Below are 17,006 nucleotides of genomic sequence, written 5' to 3'. Positions count from 1 at the left end.
GAAGTCTATAGGCTGTGATTGGATCGTGAAATTCCTTTTATCTGGATGACAAACATTGGACGAAGAAGAGGGTGGGAATTTCATATCACCTATTTTCCAATTGAAAGAGTAGGATTTGGCTGTCCCATTAGTACAATTTTTATCCAAGTCACTACCGTCAACCTGTTCATTTTCCGGCAGTGATTCAGGTTCATCACTGAATTCGGGAGCAAGTTCTGAATTGAAGTTACTGTTTATTGGTACCTGTATCACTAACTCTGCTGGAGCTTGAAGCTGAGCACGATTTAGTCTGTCAGGATCTGAACAATCTTCATCACCAGAGTCAGCATCTGTTTCTTCTCCATCTTCAGGCAGCCCAATAAAGATATCAACACCTGAGTCAGGGATATCTGAAGGATCAGCCGCTTCGAGCTCATCCAGTATTTCTGCAACTGTCAGTTGCTGTACTCTGCAATAAATTACAGAGCAATTAGGAATACTAAGACTAGTTATGTAATGTTTAAACTGAACATATGGTCATTATCGAGTGAATGGGAAAGTCAGTGATAGTTCTCGGGTAACTGCCTAGCGGATCGTTAGCGACCCACACTAGGTTCCATTGAAAATACAGAAAATTCTAAGCAAGTTACACGAATATCAAGTTATGTATGTATGTTATTGAAGTTTTAAATAGTAAATAATGCAATGAATAATCTGCCATTGAGAATAGTTATCAATTCTACTTACATTCTTCTCCCGCGTGCAGAGGGCTGACAATCCATCTTTCTTCTGTCGACTCCAGATCAAGAATAACGCCAACAATGAATCAAATTCCCGCCTAAACGTGTGACGAAATATATAATGGTTAACTTAATCGATCTTACAAGTGTCAACAATGTGATAGCTTAAAGTAGGATAGCATAATGTAATGGGTCGAAAACGACCCACCTGGACATAAATGGGTTAATATTATTATTATCGTCTTATTACCTGTCTTTTTAATATACAAACAATCTGAACCGTAGTTGAAGTGAAAAATTACAACAAAAAATTACGTGTATAATAAGCCTCCCATAAAATGCCTACTAAGAACTGCTGCATTGTTTTTGCTTTAAAGTGTCTTTCTTTAAATTGGATTTAAATTATGTAATTTGTGTTTGAACCAAAATAATGAGTAATAAATAAAACTTACCTCAAAGTTATTAATATTATTTCCTCTGCTGTCACGCACTTCCTCATATTTGTGTCCATCTTCTGCGTGGTAGAAGCAACCATCTTTAGCAATTCCAGATAAGAATCTTTGGACATTCTGTAAAATGCTATAAACTTTGTCTGATTCAATTGTTCTGTTGCTTCGAACAGTCTGCACTTGATATTTCTCTCTATATAAGGATGATTCCAATATTCCCTTCGTATTACTCTTCATTGTCTGCAGTATTCATAATAGTCAACTGTGTCTTCATGTGACGTACTACACGACATTTTGCCAAAACCACCTTCAAGAATAGGTACTAAACATGTTTCAATCACCACACCCAGTAGTACTATGTACTACGAAACTGTTGACTAATCCAGATTCAGTCATGTGCGGGCGGAGAATATCAATCGATTGCAAACTGGCCGCAGAATAATTTGATGTGCAACCGGTTTCAAACTCATGTTGCTAAACAGTCGACTTGTGCTGAGGGGCTTAGGTTCTTCAGGCTGTCAAAACTAATTTATGATCGAATAAAATTTATAAAAAACCGGGCGAGTTGGTCGTGCGGTTAGGGGCTTGCAGCTGTGAGCTTGCATCCGGGAGATGGGAGTTTAAACCCCACTGTCGGCTGTTCTGAAGATGGTTTTCTGTGGTTTTCCATTTTCACACCAGGCAAATACTGGGGTTGTGCCTTAAGGCCGCAGTCGCTTCCTTCACACTCCCAGCCCTTTCCTATCCCATTGTCACTATAAAACCTGTATGTGTTGGTGCGACGTAAGGCAGTTTGTAAAAAATATATATATATATAATACCTGAAAAAGAGACAGTCTATTCAAATGTTTTCTTTTCAGGTATTTTATAAATTTTATTTAACCATAAATTCGTTTTGACAAACTGAAGAACCTAAAAATTATAGAATATGTAAACAATTGAGAATCTGCCATCTGGGAGACAGCCCTAAATACTAATCGCTGGTGTTTGATTATTTATGTATTTAAATTGCTTATTTGATTGATTGATTGATTGATTGATTGATTGATTGATTGATTGATTATTTTGTACTCGTATGTATTTTAGTCTCTTTGTGGTAATGTTTCAGGTACAAAACTGGTTTCTGATTTGGGGAGAATTCTGGCACACTTCAGCCTCCAAGAACTGAAAGATGATGTCATACCAGAATTCAAATCTGTGACATGGAAGAAGGTTAAAGAAAAATTAATGGCAGAGAAGATGTCTTTGACAGTAAAATCTGCAACAATGATTTTAACATCTTCTCTTACTGTGAGTGCTTAATGTATTTTATACTTTCCATACCATGGTCAAATGAATACACTAGCATCAAAAGGTTTAAACTGACCTGTGAAAACTGCAGTTCTTGTTATATATTAGCCAGCAGATTAGTGATATTTCAAATGACATATTTTAAACTAGCTGACCCGACAGACGTCGTTCTGTCAAAAAATTAATGACAATAGAACGAACTCAAATTCAGTCTGTACTGCGCGCAAAAATCAGAATAATGCAAATGACTATATCATCAACATCAAATGAGTTAATTTTCTACTGTTACCAAAAGTTAGTAACAAACTACTGGAAAAATGTGTTTTCATTACCTGTAATATTAATATCTTGATTGTGAATAAGGAAATGCTCAAATAGGTCACAGCATATCACTACCCAGGAATAACCTTGATGGACTGTAATGTAGATGGGAACTGTTCAGCAGGTCTTACAAATCCCTCACAGAGCCATAATTATCCCCCATTGCAAATCAAGTAATTTGATAAATTGATGGCGTGAAGATGATATGGCAAAACTTACTCCTATTTCTTCGTAGGAAATAACTATCATAAAAAAAAACACCGATTCCAACCAGCATTATGAAGATATTTTTCATTGTAAAGCTTTAAGGTACACAATACTTTTGTTTGATTACCTGGCGCGTAAACAAAGTTGATTGTTTTTCAACACGGGAACAGGCAACATGCAATTGGCCATGCGAGAAACATGGGTTTTCAAGGTTAATGCCGCAAACACTCAATGACTGCCCCTGGGATTTATTTATGGTCATAGCAAAAGCGAGCCGCCCTGGAAACTGTAGTCGTTTAAATTCAAATGGTATGTCAGCCGGAACCATAGGGATGAGTGGTATCGAAGTCTTCTCCCCGTTAGAATGGTTGCTTCGATCACATTGTTCAGTAATGTTTTCACCGCTAGCCGTGTGCCATTACAAAGACGTGGTTGGTTGATATTTCGCAAAATTATGACCACTGATCCGACCTTTAATTGAAGAATTTGAGGCAGCAATCCTGGCAAATCCAGCGAGTTCAAAAGTTCGGGTGAATAGTTGACATCATCATCTTGGTTAGTAGCGGAATAAACTGATTTCTATATCCTCAATTCACCAGCAATTTCATTTTGAATTTTGAAATTTAATTCATTTACAAGTACATCCATGTTTTTGGCAGACAATATAGCTCGTTTGCTCAACCAAATATGATCTCTGTAATTTTGAGCAATGTTTGGGAACACCTCTTGAATGAGTTTGGTTTTGGATTCAGTAAACTGACAAAAGTTATCAGGAAAAGTAATGCAGCCAGTCAGAATGTCTGAAGGGAATTTGCCATTACAAATGTCAATTAGTTGTTTTGAAAATATCTCTCCAGGTGGATCATTTTGCAACTCGACACGCATATTCTGGCGTAAATTTAGTATCTTGACGTGTTTCCGCAATACTGTTGACTTTAAACATGCATTAAGTTCATCAGCTGGCGTTGACTGTGGAATCACTGGCAATGTTTGACGAAAATCTCCTGTTTAACAAAATCATCGCTCCACCAAATCGGTTTTGATTGTTCCGCAGATGGTTCGGTCTAATGCCTTCAAAGACTTTTTATGTGCCATGGTGCATTCATTCCACACAATCAATTTACATTGCTGCAAAACCTTTGCCATTGCAGTTTTTCGATATGTTGCAGGTCGGAGTTTCGTTGCTTAGCATATTCAACGGCAATTTTAGCGCTGAATGGGCTGTTCGACCGCCTTCCAACAATGTAGCTGCAATGCCTGATGAAGCAAGTGCGAGTGCAATTTCATTGTGTGAGAGAATTGTTGCTAAAATCAATAAAATTAAGAGAGTTTTTCCTCCAGTTCCATTTTTTACGACTTTCTTTTAGAGTATCAAATACATACTTTTGTTGTTGGTTCAGCAGTGGAAGATATATTTGAACTGATTCTCTTAAAGCATCGAGATTGTACTGTTCTTCGCGTTGCAACTCTTGATTAAAAGCATTGTGCATCGGGCGATTGGGCGCGGCCATGCCTAATTGAGATAATACTTTGTTTGACATCATCAAGCTCATGTTCTCAATTGATATCAACGCCTGACTGTACATTTCTTCACTGATTTGTAAAATTGGGTTTCCTGTTGTGATGCGCATTTGATTCAAGATATCATCACACATATCATCTTTGTATTTGATCCATAAATCAATTGGTTTTGATGGGCAGCATGTTGATATAATTATAGAAAACAATGTTCGTATTTGATGAGGTTGTGAAGAAATTACAGCTTCATTGAGAGTTTGATCCCAATGAGCGTCATTTTCTAACAGTTGCAAACGTAGACGGGCTTCTCTGTAAGAGCCACACAATTCATCATTAACAGTTCGTAAATGATGGAATGATGGGCCTCGAACATTGACTAATAGTAATCGCAAATAATATAAACACTCATCGTTGCTTGGATGGACTGAATAAATTCGACCAATTGCATCGGTGGAATATACATTTGGGTAACCTGAAACTGGTTTTCCTTGTCTCTGTCGAAATTTCTTTGGGGATTGATTCCAAGTATAATATTTTGGCGATTCGGAGTATAGCAGTGTTCGGGCAAAATCATCATTCTGACACAATTGAAAAAAAAAAACTGGTCGAAGTTATAGATGGTGATTCAGTAGCTCGTTGTAATGCGTTCTGAGCCGTGAAGTATTCTCTTTGACCATTTTCTAAGTGTATGGCTAAGTGAACAACAGTGGGAGAAGAAAAAAAGCGCCAAATTGCTTCATTACTGCTAACGTAGCGGCCCATTTGGTATTGGGTAACTTCATCATTGGAATTCTCTGCACTAACTCCATCACTTCCTTTGGTTACATATTTACAAATGTATTTGATAGATTTGACGGAATGGCAAGATTCAACAGTGATGTGCGCCTTGAATGTCTTTGATAGGATCGGTGAATATGGAACAATCCAACGATTATCAATTTCAGTGTATTGTTGATTCACTTTGACTATTGTTGATCCGTTGTCTGCAGTCGACTGGCAATGATACAGTGGATAACCTTCATTTCTGGTAATTGTTTCTGGTACTAATGCTCGTGGATAACGCTTCGAACATCCACCATACACGGTGAATTTTGATTAAGAGGCGTAACTATCTTATTTAAAAACATGCATTTGTATGGAAATCCAGGCTCATAGTGATTACAGTTGAGGAGCCATCTGAGAGTGAGATAGTGGCCCTGGTCCAGAACAGTGTTGCCAGCTTATATTTTTAAGATCCGCTAAATACTACTAAAAATCCGCTAAAATTCCGCCAAGAAATCCGATCTCAAATAATGGGCAATAATAATAATAATAATAATCTGAGGGAAATTCTCGGCCCCCGAAAAACAGAAGATGGATATAGACTGAGGTCACGCAAAGTGACAGAAGAGCTTTCCAACATTGCAGCAAACATCCGCAAAAGACGTCTGAAATTTTATGGGCACGTCCGCAGACTACCGGCAAGTAGACTGACACACAAACCGAGCTCGATAGCTGCAGTCGCTTAAGTGCATCCAGTATTCGGGAGATAGTAGGTTCAAACCCTACTGTCGGCAGCCCTGAAAATGGTTTCCCGTGGTTTCCCATTTTCACATCAGGCAAATGCTGGGGCTGTACCTTAATTAGGCCATGGCCATTTCCTTCCCACTCCTAGCCCTTCCCTATCCCATCGTCGCCATAGGACCTATCTGTGTCGGTGCGACGTAAAGCAACTAGCAAAAAAAAACTGACACACAAGATTCTCTCCTACATAGAACAGCTAAAAAATATTCTATGGGTAGTGGAAGTGAAGAAGGATCTGGAAAAAGCCCAGATGAACTCAAATGACACTGCGGACAGAAACCTCTACAGGAAAAAAAATTAATGGATGGATAGTGCAACCAGAGAACAAAGTGAAAAAGAAGACTGGAGCAAAGTGAACAGAAGAATGAAAAAGGATCCACGGGGAAAGAATTAGAGGTGTTTGGCAACTCAGAAAACAGAATCGTTAGAGTTTTGCGTGATCCATTGGCTCCATACACACATCATAATAATAATAATAGTAAATGTCTGTACTCGCCTGATCTGTGAGTTCCACTGGGATTAACCCCCTGCTTGCGAGCCAGCGAGCTAAAATTTGTAGGCGTTTTAAGGTCGGGTGCTAACTAGGTGAATCCCCTACCTCAAGGGCCACACACAGAACAGGCCAGTTCATTAAACGGTCTTCCTTCATAGCATAAATATAAATGCTACTCTCTCACAGCTTCATTATCTCTCGTCATTCATCAACTAAGAGATAAGTAACCTCTCCCCACGCATTGCAATTTTATGATACCACGATCTCATAACATCAAGTCAAAATAACATGTTTTCCTCATGTGACTGCTAGCTCCTGACAAGAAATATGGAGTAGCTCAGAGACAGATTGGAGTAAAATGTTTTTTAAAAAATTTAAAATGAATAAAACACTAAATTCCGCTATAATAAATCTAGAATTCCGCCAAAAAATCCGCTGTCCGCTAAATGGTATATTTCTCCGCCGACAGTCTTCTAATTCCGCCAAATTTAGCGGAAAATCCCCTAAGTTGGCAACACTGGTCCAGAAAGCCAAGAATAACAGCCGAGAGGATTCATCGTGCCGACCACGTGACACATTGTAATCTGCAGGCCTTTAGGTTGAGCAGTGGCTGCTTGGTAAGCTATGGCTCTTCAGAGCTGTTTGCGCCATGGGGTTTGGTTTGCTTGGTTTTATTATGTCTTTTGTTACCCTGCATAATTATTAGTGTTTATTGAGAATAATGAGACCCAAAAACATAAATCAGCCTCATACTGTTCTTTTTGTAATGAACTTCAACTCTACTTGGTGTGATTTGCAAGAAAGCAGTCTTTGTCCTCATTCATACAAAGTGCAACTTCACATGTGCTGCAAGTCCATTTGCTGCAGTGTAGATTGTTTCTTGTTACACAGTAAGAGGAATAATATGCCATCTGGTAGCCAAACTGCATGAAAAATAAACACACACTATATTATATTACCATATTCTACCTTCACAATTAAATTAGAATCTAGCGGGTTCCACCTTTTCAATACAAAATACAATGTTGTTGGATGGTATTTACAACATTATTTATTACAGAACATGTTTCGGTGTTCAATTTTTGACACCATCATCAGCTGCTCAGAAAGTGCGAAAAAACTTGGCAATCTAAACATTAAACAACATATTGTCATACGTAACTCCTTAATATACATATATACAAACAATAGAATATTGCACTAGTTAAATCCTAAAACATCTACAGTAAATTATGCTATATTAAAACTCTAATATGTAACAAGAGAATTCTTGTAAGTCATAAATATAAAATTTCTCGTCTGTTTGATGAGTTGTCTTCACATTCCTTAATGTCTGTGATTTTGTACTATCGTACTATCGAATTCAAATGTGAACTTAAGCTTGAGGATTTAAAATTGTATGCAGTCCATTTGATGTTAAAATGTTCACTTCATGTATATAATAACCACTTAGATGGATTAAAAGCTCGTTATATACAATATGATTGTTAAAACTGGGCCGTCTTCTTAAATTTATTAAGTACAAAAAACTTTGTATTTTTAATGCTGTATGCGTGGTTGGAACTGTAATTTCATTTGTCCTACAGTTGTTAGGCGGACATGTCTTCTCAGTTCAATAGAACCCTCTAAAGCTGTGTAATTCGCGTGACGGCTGCGGCGCGAGGAACCCGCTAGATTCTAATTTAATTGTGATCTCAGTTCAATACGGACGAAAAGATGAAGTTCCTTACGTTTAATATTCTACCTTCATAGTGGTTGTGAATTGAAACCACTTACATATAATCGTATTGATACTATAGGTCATTCCATGTTAAAACAGTATTGCTCTTATGGCCACAGGGTTGCGATATCGAACAGCTCTGCTCAACAGCATCTCGGGAAAACTGTGGCACATATATTGGTGAAATTGAGTATTTAAGTTCACAATAAAAGGGAGAAGAAAATAAGTTGCAAATTAAGCACAGTTTACTTTTGTTTCTTCCTCAGCCTCATACATAGAGTATATAAATTACTGTATTAATCTCAAAGAAGTAGACTGCACATGCGGGCTAATTAATCGCATAACACTCAACACAAGACAAGTATGCACTAATATAAGGACTAAAAACATATACATCACATAAAAAGACTACTTCTCTACAGCAATAATAAGCTGCCAGGATTCAGAGTAATGGATTACGCGTTACGTGTACCAGAACGACACAGAAGGAAAATGAAGGAAGGCAACAAAGTGATGGCTGTTCCCCCCACTGTGCTTCCTCCCTGAGAATGTATTTGACGTAGAAAAGCTTCAGTCATTATTTTAACAACGCATGGGGGAAAAAGTGCCTCTTCCTTTTTTCTTCCTTTCATAATACAACATAAAGTACATTATAATATTCCTTGTAGGTCGATAAGAGCAATACTGTTTTCTTAACATGGAATGATCTATAGCATTAAACACAGAGGAAAACTCCTGCTATTTGAATTTGTTCTACTGTTACTGTAAATAACTGTCACAACAGTGAAACTCACCTGAAATTATTATATTTAAAAAAAAAATAGCATGATTGCTTCATTACTTTATAAATGGTAGACATAAACAACCACCATATTTGTTTGTGGAGACTCATATTTAAAAAAATTAGTTTCACTACTATTGCTAGTGATCAGTGAATGCAGTGAGATGGCTATGGGCTATGAGGTGAAACCACTATACAAGCTGCGCAAAATCTGACACTCAAAGGGTGGTTAATCCTTGTGACCACTGTTCTTCAAAGAACACAGCATCAGACCAGCTGTTCCACCGAGTATGGACAGGTGAAGGAAAAGACTTTGCCTCCTTTGAATCGCCACACTGAGACTTGTATTTGTTTTGTTGTATTCAAAAATGCAGACTTCAAATCTGACACCACTCTGATCCAGCAATTACCAACTAAGCTAAGCTTATGTGCCCAGCACTGCACATGCTCAAGATGATCCCCTATAAGCACTTGCAGAGGGTCATATATGAAGCACTATCACTGACAAAGATTTTCATGGGATCATACAGTACATTGTAGGTTTGCAGTGCATCCAGGACAGCTCGGGAGCAGTTTGTAGCTTTTCCTAGTTCGAGATAATTCACTGCAGCAATAAACAGCTTCCTTTCCGATTCAGCTGGAACTTGAAAAATAATTACAAAAACACATCGCCCCATTCTATCGGTAGTTTTGTCACACAGTATGTTTTTCTTCCCAGTTACAGCTTCTGTTGTCAGTCTACAGTGATCAGAGGCAACTTCTAGAAAAATTAAATAATTTTTAAAATATCATAGACTTAACATTACAACAAAAGAATCTAGCAATAATTACAAATGCATAACACCCTATTCTGTCAGTAGTGGTGCTGCTTTTGTAACGAGGTTGCACTAATCCCAACATGGCGCGTGGTGATATTGAAAGAAGTATTGGTCCCTGGACCAAAAGTTGTCTCTTAGGGAGATTGCAAAGGTGGCAGTCTATGGGCCGCATTTACTAACACACCTAATCTAACCTGTCACGTCCATTTGCTTTGTCCAGATCATAACCTAACCTGTCACTTCCATTTGATTTGTTCGGATCACAACTTCCAGATCACTATCAACACAACAGTTCTGTTTGTTGTGTCCACTCACTGCAATGTTGTATTTGTGTGTGCCAGATCCAAAGTAATACCAGTTAGTTTTGGGTGGTTCAGATAGGTACATTTTAGTTACCTGGTAAATATTTCTCATGTAGTTTTCACACATGCCAGCTCTTCATTCTAAAACTTGGTAATCCATGCTTGTAACTCTTGGTTTTCGAGCTTTGCCAATGGATATTTGCTTTTGAAAACACTTTAGGTGTTCTTTTTGAGAAGTGATCTTTGGAAGTTTTCTGGCGTTTTGAGCTGTCCAATTGTTTCATAATAGATGTCTGTTTTGTTTGAGATTGAGATGGACCAGCAGCAGCGATTAGAATTTTCTCATTGCTTTAAGTGTTTTTTTTTTAAACTATTAACATATTACCTAAGCTCCATCTTTTTTCAAATTTCCAGATTCCCACGATATTTAAAGTATTGAAATGGTTTTTTATATTGCTTTTTTTAACAACCTGCATAATGAAGTGTGATAATTGCTTCCACTAACTTGCGCCAGGCTCCTCACTTTCATCTATCCTATCCGACCTTCCTTGGTCAACTCTTGTTCTTTTCCTACCCCAACGGTACTAGGTTGCGAGGCCTAGGAAGTCTTTTATTTTAACGCCTTTCGTGGCCCTTGTCTTCCTTTGGCTGATATCTTCATTTTTCGAAGTGTCGGATCCTTTCCATTTTTCCTCTCTGGTTAGTGTTGTGTAGAGGATGGTTGCCGATCTGTACTTCCTCTTAAAACAGTAATCACCACCACCACTTGTAGTATTTTTTATTACAGTCATGAGGAGGTGTTTTAAATTGGGTTTTATAGTTGTTTACACATAAACTCTGTTGCTATCTTCGTAGTTACGGCCAAAGAACTTCCCTAACCTCATAATCAAAACTTTTCTTACGTGACTAGTAACTAGAAGTTTTTTAAGAATTTACATATTCGTTGTAGTGTTTGTTTTCGTAATCTGTGGGTACTGTGACTGAATTCGTATGTGCTACTCTAGCTGATGAAGCATTTAACCATGTCGGCGTTCCAGTTTCAGTAATATTCAATCAAACAAATGCATAACTTCTGTCCCACAGTGTTAAAATACGTCCAGTAAACCCAGTACTCCATGCCCGATATGTGGACGCCATGACGTCATTTTTGGTCCATTAACCCACAAACTTCATGTGCTTTCATTTTATACATGTGATTTAGTTGTGTTACGTAACTGCATTTGGGTGTGTGTGACCATATTGCGCATTAGTAGATAAGTATTATTTTCATTGCCAACTAGAGACGAAATTAAACAAGGAGCAGCTTTGATAGTTGTTCGACATAATATTTGACAATAAAGATGTTGATTCCCATAGGGAACCTGAAATAATTGGTACGAATGAGTAAATTTATAATTCCAATATAGTTGGTCCGCTGTTGGACATTTTTCCAGCTAACTCATTCCTGGTTGCCAGCGTTTCGCCCCAGACGTTAAACAATTTCCACAAACCGAATGATTGCCAGTATAAGTGGTCTCCCTCTACCGAATGTCAATGGCCTCTTGGGAGGGCAGATGACCCTCTTGTCATTGGGGAGGGGAAGCTGCCTCTAAAGGCGGAAAAGCCACTAAAAGGCCAATTGCAGAGGATGCAGAAGGCAAGGATAAACCACTGCATTAAAGATCCATAGGATATCCCAAGAATAAGCATGCATGAAGGTATCTTTCCAAGTAAAAAAGTAGTACCTATAGTCCCCCAACTTGGATCTCCAGAGAAGAAATAAAGTTTGTATCATAGGAACCTGGAATGTTCAATCGCTTAAAAGGAAAATCTGATGAAGGAAATTGATATGCTTGAGAGTGACGTACTGGTACTAGGACTAAGTGAGATGGCAATGAGTCGAGATTCCTAGAGTGGTTACTATGGAATTATTTATTCAGGGGATGTAAAGGGAACTGGAGGTGTTGCTTTCGTATTAAAATGAAAACTAGCATATCAAGTCCAAAGCATATGGAGATTTAGCTAAAGAATTATCATGATTACACTAAAGACAGAGATGAAGGATACAGTATATTAATCCAGACTTACCTGCTCACGTCTGGACACTCAGTTGATGAAGTAGAAGATATACAGTATATGAACAGTTGGAGGAAGTATTAATAAAAGTTGATCGTTGGGGACTGGAATGCTGTAGTAGATGAGGGTAGAGTCAGAAACTGTGGAGGGAAAGTATGACCTTGGAAACAGGAATGAAAGAGATCACAGGCTAATTGAGTTCTGCAAAAGTCATATGTTGGTGATTGCAAATAGCTCAAAGGGATGCTACAGGTCCACCTAATAAACAAAGAACATCAACTCTGGGACCGTCAGATACCACAGTCACTCTTTGCCCTGCAACGACGCATCAACCGTGTCACAGGCTATTCCCCAGCGGAGCTATTCCTTGGTCGATAGCTAAACGGCACCGGATTTTGGTAGATTCGTTTACCATCCACTTCTGGTCAAGAGGATGCAGCAGCAGAACATCAAGGAGAAGCAAGCTTTGGCTGAGAAGAGATCCCTAACCAAGGCCAAGGCTCAAAATGTCGAAGAGACCCAGATCTTCCTACCAGGCCAACAAGTACTGTGATATAACCACCCAATCAGTAATAAGATTCGAGGGTTTCACGCAGGTCATGCACCTAAGTGGCTTGGTCCCATCGAGGTGGATATAAGCTGGGCCATGGGGTCTACTTACTAAAGACCAACCCTCCTGTCAAGGTCCACGAATCGGAGTTGGCGAGTCACCCAACCGCTGGGCATACAGGATAAGCCTGGGGGAGAGGCTACTAATGATACAGCACAATCTGGTCGTGAGGAGAACGCATTGACTATTATCGAGGAAGAGACTGGCAGCAAGGCAACCCCGACCCTCGACACTGTACAAGCTGGTCAGGAGGAGGAGAGCACATCCAGCGACATCGAGGAAGAAAGAAGATACAATCTATGACAAAGCTAAGTCGACGAGTGTGACAGTGTCGAAATTGTTTCAAGTTATGGGGTGATATTGATGCAAGTGTGATAAATTGATATAACTTGAAAACAATATTCTCTCATCCATGGGTAAATAATGCAAGTATCGAGCTCGAATTATTATTTTACTATTGTTGTTGTTATTATTATGACTTGTGATGTTCATCCACTTATTAGTATCATTATTAGTTTACGATCGCATTGTGAGGTTATGGAAAATTCTAAGTTCCCATGGAAGGAATTAGATATTTTTCACCAATAGAGCATGTCAAAAACAGATCAGATGCAAGGTTTTTCAGGCGTTTGCTCTATTAACCAGCATTTTATCTTAGGTCTGACACTAGACTCATCAGAGTGGGATGTGTCAGACCCTACTCACTGACGCTGGGGTGTATGAACTTGCATACACTCTCCTCCCTTCCACACTCCCCTATTCCTTCCCCTCCGAGTTCACTGCTGCCTCTGCAGCACAGTTACAACACCAGACTCAGAGCCAACAGAAGGGCAGCAACCAACACAACAGTAGATAACAAGTAACAACTTTCAACTACCATGTAAGTCCTCATCTGTTTCAATTTATATAATCCGAATTCTCTCCTTACGTTCTACTTCTTATTTCATTTTTTCCCTCTCATACAGAAAACATTATTTCAGTATCTACTGACATTTCCTGGCAAGGTTTCAGCCAATAGTATTACCTACCGGTGCTAAAGGCCACTTACAATTTTTCAACTGATGCTTCTGTCTCACTTCATGCTGACAAATTTCATCAGCGGCCTTGGACATATTGTATTTATGACAATCATGTTTATGCTTGTGTTCACGCCCTCATGTCGTTGGCTTTATATTATTACAACTTTGGTTTTCCACTAACATTTTAAATGAACTGTTTTAATGGAAGAAGTTTGTCTCTGACAAGATTATAGTTTAATCATTGACAGTGTTTCCATTAGCATCTTTATATATTGTATCATTTTTATGTCCTGAATTTTAATAACTGGCCAAACTTTTAGCTTCCACTTTTAATATTAGTTGTACTCTTCATGATTCTTTTTAGGCTGAAGATGCCCTTAATTGAGGGCGAAACTGTCCCATTTAACTGTGAGTTTATGTAACCACTATAAGTGAAAATATAAGTATTGAATAGGTGGATTAAATTAAAACACCTTTATTGTTGATGGCATCTCATACGTTAGCATAGGTCAAAGCATGTCTTTTCTACCCCGTCTTGTTGGGTTATCTTTCTGGGTGGGTAGTGTAGAGTTTTTGACTTGAGAAGATGGAAGGATTGGATTTCCAAGTCGCCTTTGTGGCATATAAAAGATATTTTAATAGATTCAAGATGTCTTTGTACATATCTCGCCTATCGAGAATGTGAATTGCTTATATAATTGAGATATTTAGTTTTCTTTAATCTTCTCTTGGTTTTGTTATTGCTTCGTTTTGTGCTCGCCATGGTAGGGTTAGAAAGGTTTCCCTCATTACATGTTTTTCTAATTTATTCGTGTGTTAACTTTGATTTTCCTTTACCGATTCACTATGTTTGTTTTGAGAACTGAAGGTGACACAGATTCATGTGTGTGTGTATGAGATTGTTTGCTGTGTGCCAGCCGATACCTTTCACTCATGTCGCTTCATTAACATACCGCTTGAGCTCATGTTGTATTATTTTATCGCGTGTTCTGTATATTTCATGTCCACCAAATATAGGTGTTGTATGAATACTAGCTAACTACGCGATTTGCCTGCTTCTGTGTGTTTTGGTGTTGGAGACACTCCGTCCCTTTAAGATGGACCACTGGTTCATACTGTCTGAGCTCGAGAGAGGTTGTTTATTTTGTTATGTGCTGTGTGTTGACGTTCTTATATGTCCCTTTGTTTGGCAACCTAACCTCTTGGTCTGTGCGTGAGCGTGGGTGGTATTGACGTTTGAGTCCGTGAAACCTTTTGTGTCTAATTTACTTATTTATTGTTCATTTCACATTGCTGTCATTGGCTTTCTTTACCTATTTTCTTGTTTAATATGTTATATTCTTTGCGGGTTGCCTTTCCATATTTTTGTTGTTTGGCGTGAAACCCTGGTAACTTCCCCTTTTCTCTTCGCATTTATTTTATGAGTATAAATGAGCTTGGTGCACCCTTCCCTCTTCTCCCATTTTAAGCTCTTTTACTTAATTATATTGTATTCTCGCTGGACGTGATTTTTTATTGTTGAGAGTTTTGTCTTATCTGGGGAATCACTGTTTAGACCAGATGTGCTACAAAGAAATGTTTTGTACCCACCTGAATTCATATTCTTCAATTAATTTAGATGCCAAGTCCTTATTCCAAACTTTTCGTCACGTCTTTTATGAAGGTAAGCGTATGTGAAGGTGCTGTAATAAAAGAGTCTGGTGTATTTTGATTTTGGACCACATATTATTAATATTAGCTATTTGATTTTTGGCCCCCTTGTTTTACCTATGCATCCTTTTTTATTTCTTCTCCATAATAAATTTAAGTTCTTGCCCTTATTACTGGTATATTTTTATTTCTTTGCGTCTCTTATATGTTTGTTGTCTGTTAGAGGCCTGGGTCCAGTTCCTGGCAGTTTTTTGCTAGTTTTGACCAAATCCACCGCACTGGGTCTTCGTCGTGTTCCTAGTGTCAGTTCACACCCCAGCGTCAGTGGGTAGGGTCTGACACATCCCACTCTGATGAGTCTAGTGTCAGACCTAAGACGAAACGCTGGTTAATAGAGCAAACATCTGAAAAGCCTTGCATCTGATCTGTTGTGAGATTGTCACGAAACCAGTGGCGTATCCTGGAATCTCCACTGAGGCATGCAACTAGTAACCATGCAGTTAACACAACGTATTAAGTAAATTTCAATTCTACTCACCCTAATTACATGTAGGTGAACTCGAGCCAAACACTTTTACTGTAAGTTTCTGGATTGAACGTGCGTACACAATTCTTGTTTTCTGTTTTTAAATTTACGAGGGTCCGCCTCTGTGGTGTAGTGGTTAGTGTAATTAGCTGCCACCCCCGGAGGCCCGGGTTCGATTCCCGGCTCTGCCACGAAATTTGAAAAGTGGTACGAGGGCTGGAACGGAGACCACTCAGCCTCGGGAGGTCAACTGAGTAGAGGTGGGTTCGATTCCCACCTCAGCCATCCTCGAAGTGGTTTTCCGTGGTTTCCCACTTCTCCTCCAGGCAAATGCCGGGATGGTACCTAACTTCAGGCCATGGCTTCCGTCCCTCTTCCTTGTCTATCCCTTCCAATCTTCCCATCCCCCGCAAGGCCCCTGTTCAACATAGCTACTGGTCATCCTCCCCAGTTGTATCCCCCGACCCAGAGTCTGAAGCTCCAGTACACTGCCCTTGAGGAGGTAGAGGAGGGATCCCTCACTGAGTCCGAGGGAAAAGCCAACCCTGGAGGGTAAGCAGATTAAGAAGAAGAAGAGGAAGAAATTTACGAGGGAAGGTTGAGGTCTCCCGGCTTTAACTATTTGAATCTTTTCATCAAACGAACTAAAATGGCTTTTCAAACTGATTTACAATTATATCCGTTTTAGACTCATCCATCGTTAATACCACATATGCGCAAGATATAATAAAACACCGAAAATACAATGAATTAACTCACTAGTTAGCCACAATTCACGCACTGGAGGTAAGTCACCCCAGTTGCATTGGTCAGTTTCGTCACGTTGGGTTCTCGCTGGGGGGTAATCTGTGGGTCCCGTTCGCTGTAAAGATGCCGACTTTCTCCAAGTTGCTAACAGATGGCAGAGGGTAGCACGGATATAGGGTGACAAATTCTGACCAAGTTTCAATTGCAGCGACATCGTT

General features: G+C 39.0%; 1 protein-coding gene across 2 annotated transcripts in view; it reads left to right on the top strand.

The window, feature by feature from the left end:
• Nucleotides 1-17,006, top strand: part of LOC136872724 (uncharacterized) — a 201,091-nt gene that overhangs the window by 9,487 nt on the left and 174,598 nt on the right. For both annotated transcript variants that reach the window (XM_068227512.1, XM_068227511.1), the window contains exon 2: nucleotides 2,277-2,458. In XM_068227512.1, coding sequence (XP_068083613.1) covers nucleotides 2,277-2,458 — 182 coding nt within the window. The remainder of the gene's footprint in view (nucleotides 1-2,276; nucleotides 2,459-17,006) is intronic.

This window comes from Anabrus simplex, chromosome 4 (assembly GCF_040414725.1).
Source record: "Anabrus simplex isolate iqAnaSimp1 chromosome 4, ASM4041472v1, whole genome shotgun sequence".
Taxonomy (NCBI): domain Eukaryota; kingdom Metazoa; phylum Arthropoda; class Insecta; order Orthoptera; family Tettigoniidae; genus Anabrus; species Anabrus simplex.
Note: the sequence above shows the minus strand (reverse complement) of the source record. Positions and strands in the feature narration are given on the sequence as shown.